The sequence below is a fragment of the Agrilus planipennis genome, unplaced genomic scaffold (assembly GCF_000699045.2).
Source record: "Agrilus planipennis isolate EAB-ADULT unplaced genomic scaffold, Apla_2.0 scaffold251, whole genome shotgun sequence".
NCBI lineage: Eukaryota > Metazoa > Arthropoda > Insecta > Coleoptera > Buprestidae > Agrilus > Agrilus planipennis.
Genome location: NW_020439110.1, coordinates 170388 through 181259, shown reverse-complemented (window position 1 = coordinate 181259; position 10872 = coordinate 170388). Strand labels below are relative to the sequence as shown.

The window sequence follows — 10872 nt, the reverse complement described above, 5'->3', positions numbered from 1 at the left end:
ATTACTGTTCGCAAATAGTTAAGGATGTGGGTTGTTCTAGTTTTAGGGAAATGCGAAGTTTAGCTCAGGATAGGAAAGAGTGGAGGTACGTGTCCAACCAGTCTTAGGATTGATGACCGTATGATGATGATGATAATTACTTTGATCTAATATTATAAGGGAGTTTATATAATTGAGAATAACTCAGTCAACAAAATTTATGTAACAATTACATGTTAGCTAACGGATAAAAACAATTTATTTACTCCAAAAGTAATTCAACTATAATTAATAAATAATTTAATAATATAATAACAACACTAGCCTACCGTAGCATATAATTGGAGTACGTAGAAAATGGCAGGGATACACCACATGGTCAGTGAAGACGGCAAGCCGCCTCACCACCCTTTTTCGTGACCTTGAATTCGACTCTCGACCCCTGACTATTATTGCCTCCTCTATTTAAACGATCACTAATTAACCTACCAACAGAGTAGGTAAATGGGTGCTAGTTTGCAGTTTTAAATAAATAATAAGAAAAATCGTTCCTATCGGGTGTCTTACGACACCATACACATCGTGTCATATTCCCAATGGGAGGGGGGGGCTGTTTGCTAACAACTGGCCCAACCTTACCAACTATTAAATAAATTCTATCAAACTTGTAAAATGTTATAATATTATAATTGTCAATTTCATTTTTAATTTATCTGCAGATTCAATCATCAACTGTTGTAAGCATATATAACGTAGGTGGTACACTGGCTACCATCCTTACCATATGGGTAATAGATGTTTTTGGGAGAAAAACCATTATAATAGCAGCAGGCAGTTGTGATTTGATATCGTGGGTTTTAATGTACTTCGCTAATGGTGTAGAAATGTTGTGCGCATCTAGATTAATGGGTGGATTGGCAAATATTCTTTCTTTGAATGTAAGTCCTTATGCATGCATTCTGACGTTTGCTTGTACATAACTCCAACCTAAATAATTAAGTAGGAGATGCAAAAAGGGATCTCAAAAGCTATTTGGTACAGATTCACGATGTGACGACATTTTATCGATATAATTGCATCTCATATTGACCAGAACTGTAAGAATATCGAGTTATTGGTTTTGACAATTGAATTTGTTTGCTCTAACATCAAAAAATAAAAATAATTCTATTGTATAATTTTATATTCTTCCATAATCTCAAAAGGACACGATATTTTTGGTTTCGTTATCGATATAGTATCGTATCGATATTTCCCACGAGATTTTTCAAGATCAATAATCGATACCTTCAAAGAATTCGTATGATTGTCTGGATATCATGAAGCAGTACTGTTTGTTGTTGTATTACGCATTATTCATTTTATATCAGCAAATTTGTGATTTTTATAATTAGATGCGTACATCTGATGTCGAAGCAATAAAGCAATTTACTTCGTGTAAAACTTTTATTACTTTTTTGACTATAAACATTATAAAGAAACAAATATGTTGTGACTTACTAACGTAGTCAGACTGTTACTCTTAATACAAACACTTTCACTACTTTTATTCAAAGATCGGACTCTGACTCTCAACTGAACCACCTCTGATACTTTCTCAAATTCGACTGTTGTCAATGTCTATAATATACGTCTATACCCCTTATTCCTTTATGTATCCCTTTTCTACTAATCGGCACTTCCTTTCAGTAGAGACCGCTCCTTTTTAAGCAATCCTGTTCTCATGTACGAGGTCAAACACCTCCCAAACACATGCATCATCTGAACACAATTCTAGAGGTATCTTTGACACAGGATAAAGATACAGTAGGTCAGAGCCGGCCGAACCTTGACTTCTACAGTGTATGCAACAGAGAGATATATAGAAACGAGCGATACCTGTCTCTCTTCCTCGTAACTGAGCATAACCGGAAGGTTATGGTTATGGTTCTAGAGAGAAAGAGAGACAGGTATCGTTCGACACTATACCTGTGACACTATACCTATCTCTTTTGGGTCAAAGAGGAAACAGGACGAATATAGATTTGCAAACCTCTCTCATTTGCTCTTGCAGAAGCACCTAGGAGCATTAGGAGTGGAGTTTGACCGTCTCTGCAGTAGATCTCTAGATCTGCTAGAAAAACACTTTTGCAGGTCCTCATAAATTAACTTTATGTGCCCCTGAACAGCCATATACGAATACGGTTCAATGGCTTTGTTGCAGTATAAAGATCGATACAGTAGGTTCACTCTCCAGCCACGCCCATACATTCCTCTCTTGTCGACGCATCACCACGTCAGCTTAGCGAGTGAAGCGTCAGCAGGTGAAGGACGTATGGGTGTGACCAGGAAGTGAGCCTACTGTATAGAATCTTTATACTGTGTCTCTGACACCAATAATTTCGAGAAACTGCATAACAACATTCTTAAATTGAAATGAACGGAACAAACCCAAATACATTTTTGTAATTCATTATCCTCCTCTCTGTCAGATTTCAATATTCACTTACGTAACGTACTTCTTTTTAGTGTGGTGCCATTTACCTTGGTGAGATATCACACAATGATAACAGGGGTCGACTGAATTTTCTTATGATAATTCTGAGAATTCTTTTAACGGATATAGGATTCGTTATAGGGCCTTATGTGTCCTTTAAAACATTCGCAATTATTTCAGCATGTGCCTCGATTATTCCCGTAGTATGTACTTTCTTCATACCGGAATCTCCGTATCATTTAATTAAAAAAGGAAACAAAGATGAAGCCAAAAAGGTGATTAAGAAACTGGCAAATGATGCATCTGATGAAGCCTTTTTTGAAAAAGAGCTTAAAGAAATCGGTTCTTCAGTAGAAAAGGATATGAAAAATAAAGGAACTATTTGTGAACTTCTTACCAAAAAGATTTATAGAAAATCGTTGATTATACACATTTGTAAGTATATATTCTTTTGATAAAGTCATTGATTTAGACTTCCACTATTTCTTGTAGGTATAAAGTTGATATTACATTTTTGTGGTAATGATGTAATTAAATCGTATATGCAAACTATTATTAATGCAACAGGAAGTAGTTTGTCTTCAAGAAATGCTAGTGTTATTTTTGGAATTGTCAATTTTATCGGTGGTAAATATTTTTGTGTATAAACTTAACAATCAATAACAGAAATTAATACGAATATATTTTCAGCTTTGGCTTCCGGACAAGTTGTTGATCGTTTTGGTAGAAGACCCTTGCTCATTGTTTCCTGTTTGTTATGTTCTGTAAGCATGTTCTGTTTAGGATTATATTTTTATCTTCAAGACGTTACTTCTTATAACGTTGACATAATTTCCTGGTTGCCAGTCACCAGTTTGATGCTCTTTGAAGTGTTCGTTGCGATTGGTATTCTCTCCCTGAACTTCATGATTGCCTCAGAATTATATCCAATCAATATAAAGGCTGTCGCTGTGTCCACAGTTACGTTGCTGTCACAAACGTTGGGTTTTGGTGTTCAATTTGCGTTTCAGCCCTTGAACGAAATTTTGGGAGAGTATACTTGCTTGTGGTTCTTCAGTATTTGCTGCTTTCTAGGATTTCTCTTTGCACTCTTCATACTCCCGGAAACAAAGGGAAAATCATTTGATGAAATTCAAAGGATACTTAATCGGCAAAAAAGCGAGAAAGCTATAAATAGTAATAATCATGAAACTGGAAAATTCTGATGTTGTATTATAAACCGTACCGTTGAAATTAAATTTTTATTTATCTGGTTTGTCTTTTATTATGGGCACAATAATGTGTATGATTATTTTGATTTGCGAAAATCGTAGACTTTATATTATGTTTTTCGGCGGGAGATGGGGTGAGTACTCGCATAGCCGCTATCATACCCCTACTGATGAGTACCATGTAATGAGAGGCGAGTCAGAAATGAGTTAAAGGGATGAAACCCTCCCTAATGGTATAAAAATCCCTGTTATTTCCTTCGTTCCCCACATAGGTAGGCCTATTGACTAATTTCATTGTATGTATTAGATATTTACCAATCGTTGTCCAAGACTTTACTGACATAGAGTTCGATTCTATCAAAATTCTAGGTTGGGGTGGTAAAAAATTATTTCGTAATACTCACCTACGTTTTATACGTATATAAAGAACATCTCTGAAAAATTCTCTGGACAAAGAAGTTCGGACTGTGCGTTGACGTCAGCCAACCAATAATTCATCATCATCATAACGTTGTCAGTCCTAAGACTAATGGTTAGACACGCTCCTCCACTCTTCATGCCTGAGAAGGTGTCCTAGAAACCTATCTCGCCAATTCCTTATTGACTTCCACAGAGTCCTCTGTTTTCCTCTTTCTTTCTAACCTTCTCCAGCCACGAGTATCCTCATTATTTGCCTGTAACACCACATTTCGAACGCTTCTAACCTCTTCCATTTTGTCGCGCCTACCGTCCATGTTTCGCACCCGTACAGAGGCGTGCTCCAAACATACACCTTTAATAATCTTATTCGATTTTCTAAATTAACCCTTCGCGAGCATAGAAGTGACTTCTTATTGCCGAAGGCGACTTGACCTTGCTCTATCCTTTGCTTTATATCCTCACTACTCCTTCCTTCCTGACTTGTCTGACTTCCTAGGTACCTTAAATCAACCACTTCTTCTATTTTCCGTCTCTTATTTTTATATTCGCTCTTTCCCTACTTTTGATTCCCTTACATACCAGAATTTTTGTTTTACTTTTATTTATTTTCATACAAATCAGTAATTACTTTTTATCTATTTATTAAAGACACTTTGTTAAAGGACATCCAACTGTCGGATACGTCTGTATAAGTAGCTATACTAAAGCAATAGTCCAATCTATTTATTAAAGACACTTTAAATTTCCTAGTGGTTAATATGAAATATTAATGTGAATATTCTTTCTTAATTTCTATACGAAACGCCTTTTGTACAACACTTGGAATAACTACAGTAGATAAAATAAAAAGATACATTCCGAAATGCACTTAGCTTAGGTTACAAAACAAAAATCAAATTATATAGTTCTCCAAAAATAGGTTATAGGCATTATCATGCTTTTTTTTTGGTAAGTACCTTTTTGATTTCATTGTATACTGTGAAATGTAATGCGTCTGTATCTTACTTTTCAACAAGATGATAAAAGAAACAATACAAAAAGTCATTATCTAATTTTTTATTTCATTTTTTAATCACAGTGGTTCTAATTATATTTATAAGTTTTAATTGGTTGTAATATAAATTACTTTAGGTATAGTTCACGTTTTTCGAAAATTAATTATTTATCACTAAATATTGATCGAAAGTAAAACTTGTTTATGACGTACACACTTATATCAAAAATCCTCGCAGAAATTATTTTTTTAAAAGATACACAAACCAAAAATTATCTTTTGCTATACACAGCGAAAGGATATTTGAACTTGGGCATTGTTAAACGATGAAATGAAATATTGTGCTATTTTCGTTTTGCTTTCATTGTATGTTAGCATTTTTACTAACAATTATTAAAGAATTTAAAAATGAAATCATTCACGAACTTCTGATATAACGTACAGTACATTATAACCAATATTTACTATAGTAAACAGTTAAACCTTTAAATTTGGATAAGATAATTTCTACTACACTTTTTATTATCTTTGTGAAAGCATTTAAGATAATTTTTTAATTACTTATCTAACCAACAATGTAATCTTTTGCTCGAATTTCCACACTTAACTGCTGATTACGTTCAAAAATGTTATTATGATTAATAAAGTTTCATTTAAATTGAGGAATTCAGATATACACGTGTAAATTATAAATAATATAATCCTCACATGAGATAGTTACCTATGATCTAATATCAACCTAAAAACAATTTGTCTGAAAAACATAGATTCTATTTACTCATACTATCTATTAATTAATCATTGTCTTATTTGAGTACACACATTAGCTGTAGTTGTCTTTGGTTCATTATCGTTTTTGTTATTATTTATTATACATAGGTATTAGATAAAAACATCATATTTATGCAATTTCTACGATATAATTAAACTACAAATGCAATCAATTTATTGGCTTTTTATTAAATCGACTTTTTTAAGTGGTCATTGTAACAATTTTGGCGTAACTCACTCGTCATAATATTGCGCGTTCACCCTTATTAAAATTCGAAAATTCCCTCGTTGAGTCGATGCAAGTGAAGTAGTATACTCATCATCATCATCATAAGGTCATCAGTCCTAAGACTGCTTGGACTGGAGGTACGTGTCCAACCAGTCTTTCCTATCCTGAGCTAAATTTCGCATTTCCTTAAAACTAGAACAGCCCACATCCTTAACTATTTGCGAAGAGTAATCTAATCTAGGTCTACCTCTACCCCTCCTAACTCCTGTTTCTGCCTCTAATATGTCTCTAACTAGACCTTCATGCCTGAAGTAGTATACTAATAAATAAAAATTACACAAGTCAGCAAAATGATGTACTTAAAAAAAATTGCTGGTACTGTCACATCCTAGCCTGGAATCAAACTTGGGTCTTTGGCTTTGCGCACCTTTGCTCTATACTTAAAACGATTAAAATTGGCATAGTTCGCAATAAATTATCTGTAAGAATCTTAAACGGTGCAGCGGGCAGCAGTTAGAGGTTGCTTAGATACTTTAAAGATCAGAGTCGACTTTATAACTGCCTGGTTGGAATTATATCTTTAAACAAACATCTTTGCTTTCCCAAATTCCTGAGAATGTTGAATTTTCTTTAAAGTCCGATGCTGGCAACGTGCTCAAATTATGTTCGTCTACATCTCTTTATTCGGTTATCTCTTTCCACTTTGTACTATTCATGAAGCATTTCATAACTTAACAAGGACGTGTTCAAAACGCAACAAAAGACTACAGCTGTAGCCCCATGCGGAAACATGAAAGAAGATATGTCCATTCTTACATATAGTTTATTGCAGAGTTTGCCAATTGTGACTTGCGAACACGGCAACGCAACCGAAAACTCAACCTATTTTAATCTTCATTTTTTTTGGTTTTTTAATAACTCGAATCACAAAAAAAATACAGAAGTTTGATAAGTGATATATACAAAATTTAAGACAGACATCAATAAAACAATTGCGAAAAGATAAACGCATAATAANTGAAGATGGCTGAAACGACAATTAATCATATTTAATAACATTAATTTCGCAAATTTTAACATCGTCACTATATTTTTGTATATCAATAGTGTTATTATTGAGTCTTTTTATATTTGGTTACTTTCTGGGCAGCGCTCTTACAATACATGCACCTGATATTTTTGGTAGGAAAATATTATTTATTATTGGAGCGGTGTTAAATTTAATCTCCTGGATTTTTATATTCTTTGCTTCTGGTCCGATTACTTTATATTTTGGAAGGACTGTTGCTGGAATGGGAGCAGTCATTTGTAGGCATGTAAGTTACTGTAATATCTTGTATAGATAAATTGCTAATCTAAATTAGTTTTTATACCTTCTTTTACCATAATAGTTATTACTGTAGCATAGTATCCAAAATTCATATGTGTGTGTGTCCCTTTTATTGTTATTATTATTCCTTTTTCTTTTATTATACTCCATATTTTCTTTCTGTTTATCCTGTCAAAGGCTCCCTTGATATCAGCAAAAAATTGGTTCTCCTTTTTCTTTCTTTATTTCTTCCTCATTGTCTGTCTTTACTATGTATATTGCATCCAGTGTCCCTCTCCCTTTTCTGTAGCCTATTTGTGTATCATCCATAAGATTCTTCTCTTCCATTTCTGTCTCGAGCCAATTTTTTATGTCTTTATGCCTTTTTTGTATATTGGTGCCACAATGCCCGTCCTCCATTCTTCTGGTAATTTTGCGTTCCCTTTCCATATGTCATTTATTATCACACGTAGATTCTCAAGTTCCCGTTGTATTAGGCCTCAGTTCAAATTTTCTATTGAATGAGATTATTTTCTTTTCTACTTAGAAAATATACCCGGTCTTCCAGGTTTTCCTCGACAGCCAAAAGAACCCATTTTCCTTTGATACTAGTTATATTAACTTGTTGAATTTTCAGATTTCGTCAATGTATATTGGAGAAATTTCGGACAACGACAACAGAGGTACAATGGGCTATTTCCTTTCAGTAGAGACCGCTCCTTTTTAAGCAATCCTGTTCTCATGTACGAGGTCAAACACCTCCCAAACACATGCATCATCTGAACACAATTCTAGAGGTATCTTTGACACAGGATAAAGATACAGTAGGTCAGAGCCGGCCGAACCTTGACTTCTACAGTGTATGCAACAGAGAGATATATAGAAACGAGCGATACCTGTCTCTCTTCCTCGTAACTGAGCATAACCGGAAGGTTATGGTTATGGTTCTAGAGAGAAAGAGAGACAGGTATCGTTCGACACTATACCTGTGACACTATACCTATCTCTTTTGGGTCAAAGAGGAAACAGGACGAATATAGATTTGCAAACCTCTCTCATTTGCTCTTGCAGAAGCACCTAGGAGCATTAGGAGTGGAGTTTGACCGTCTCTGCAGTAGATCTCTAGATCTGCTAGAAAAACACTTTTGCAGGTCCTCATAAATTAACTTTATGTGCCCCTGAACAGCCATATACGAATACGGTTCAATGGCTTTGTTGCAGTATAAAGATCGATACAGTAGGTTCACTCTCCAGCCACGCCCATACATTCCTCTCTTGTCGACGCATCACCACGTCAGCTTAGCGAGTGAAGCGTCAGCAGGTGAAGGACGTATGGGTGTGACCAGGAAGTGAGCCTACTGTATAGAATCTTTATACTGTGTCTCTGACACCAATAATTTCGAGAAACTGCATAACAACATTCTTAAATTGAAATGAACGGAACAAACCCAAATACATTTTTGTAATTCATTATCCTCCTCTCTGTCAGATTTCAATATTCACTTACGTAACGTACTTCTTTTTAGTGTGGTGCCATTTACCTTGGTGAGATATCACACAATGATAACAGGGGTCGACTGAATTTTCTTATGATAATTCTGAGAATTCTTTTAACGGATATAGGATTCGTTATAGGGCCTTATGTGTCCTTTAAAACATTCGCAATTATTTCAGCATGTGCCTCGATTATTCCCGTAGTATGTACTTTCTTCATACCGGAATCTCCGTATCATTTAATTAAAAAAGGAAACAAAGATGAAGCCAAAAAGGTGATTAAGAAACTGGCTAATGATGCATCTGATGAAGCCTTTTTTGAAAAAGAGCTTAAAGAAATCGGTTCTTCAGTAGAAAAGGATATGAAAAATAAAGGAACTATTTGTGAACTTCTTACCAAAAAGATTTATAGAAAATCGTTGATTATACACATTTGTAAGTATATATTCTTTTGATAAAGTCATTGATTTAGACTTCCACTATTTCTTGTAGGTATAAAGTTGATATTACATTTTTGTGGTAATGATGTAATTAAATCGTATATGCAAACTATTATTAATGCAACAGGAAGTAGTTTGTCTTCAAGAAATGCTAGTGTTATTTTTGGAATTGTCAATTTTATCGGTGGTAAATATTTTTGTGTATAAACTTAACAATCAATAACAGAAATTAATACGAATATATTTTCAGCTTTGGCTTCCGGACAAGTTGTTGATCGTTTTGGTAGAAGACCCTTGCTCATTGTTTCCTGTTTGTTATGTTCTGTAAGCATGTTCTGTTTAGGATTATATTTTTATCTTCAAGACGTTACTTCTTATAACGTTGACATAATTTCCTGGTTGCCAGTCACCAGTTTGATGCTCTTTGAAGTGTTCGTTGCGATTGGTATTCTCTCCCTGAACTTCATGATTGCCTCAGAATTATATCCAATCAATATAAAGGCTGTCGCTGTGTCCACAGTTACGTTGCTGTCACAAACGTTGGGTTTTGGTGTTCAATTTGCGTTTCAGCCCTTGAACGAAATTTTGGGAGAGTATACTTGCTTGTGGTTCTTCAGTATTTGCTGCTTTCTAGGATTTCTCTTTGCACTCTTCATACTCCCGGAAACAAAGGGAAAATCATTTGATGAAATTCAAAGGATACTTAATCGGCAAAAAAGCGAGAAAGCTATAAATAGTAATAATCATGAAACTGGAAAATTCTGATGTTGTATTATAAACCGTACCGTTGAAATTAAATTTTTATTTATCTGGTTTGTCTTTTATTATGGGCACAATAATGTGTATGATTATTTTGATTTGCGAAAATCGTAGACTTTATATTATGTTTTTCGGCGGGAGATGGGGTGAGTACTCGCATAGCCGCTATCATACCCCTACTGATGAGTACCATGTAATGAGAGGCGAGTCAGAAATGAGTTAAAGGGATGAAACCCTCCCTAATGGTATAAAATTCCCTGTTATTTCCTTCGTTCCCCACATAGGTAGGCCTATTGACTAATTTCATTGTATGTATTAGATATTTACCAATCGTTGTCCAAGACTTTACTGACATAGAGTTCGATTCTATCAAAATTCTAGGTTGGGGTGGTAAAAAATTATTTCGTAATACTCACCTACGTTTTATACGTATATAAAGAACATCTCTGAAAAATTCTCTGGACAAAGAAGTTCGGACTGTGCGTTGACGTCAGCCAACCAATAATTCATCATCATCATAACGTTGTCAGTCCTAAGACTAATGGTTAGACACGCTCCTCCACTCTTCATGCCTGAGAAGGTGTCCTAGAAACCTATCTCGCCAATTCCTTATTGACTTCCACAGAGTCCTCTGTTTTCCTCTTTCTTTCTAACCTTCTCCAGCCACGAGTATCCTCATTATTTGCCTGTAACACCACATTTCGAACTCTTCTAACCTTTTATTTTCCGCCGCGCCCACTGTCCATGTTTCGCACCCGTTCAGCGTCGTGCTCCAAACATACACCTTTAA

At 34.9% G+C, this 10872-nt stretch overlaps 2 protein-coding genes across 2 annotated transcripts in view; both read left to right on the top strand.

Moving 5' to 3' along the window:
* The window catches only part of LOC108740457 (facilitated trehalose transporter Tret1-like), a 24376-nt gene that overhangs the window by 2960 nt on the left and 10544 nt on the right, over nt 1–10872 (top strand). The gene's annotated exons all lie outside the window — the stretch shown is intronic.
* Nucleotides 8116–10135, top strand: LOC112905347 (facilitated trehalose transporter Tret1-like). Its single transcript, XM_025977539.1, has 3 exons — nt 8116–9318; nt 9376–9510; nt 9574–10135. The coding sequence occupies exons 1-3, from the start codon at nt 8979–8981 to the stop codon at nt 10086–10088; spliced, it is 990 nt and encodes a 329-aa protein (XP_025833324.1). The 5' UTR covers nt 8116–8978; the 3' UTR covers nt 10089–10135.

Bases quoted from the DNA above. Each gene is read 5' to 3' on its own strand.
- LOC112905347 (XM_025977539.1), top strand. From the start codon at position 8,979: ATGATAATTCTGAGAATTCTTTTAACGGATATAGGATTCGTTATAGGG. The intron at 9,319-9,375 runs GTAAGTATATAT...TATTTCTTGTAG, and splicing joins ATCGTTGATTATACACATTT to GTATAAAGTTGATATTACAT. The intron at 9,511-9,573 runs GTAAATATTTTT...ATATATTTTCAG, and splicing joins AATTGTCAATTTTATCGGTG to CTTTGGCTTCCGGACAAGTT.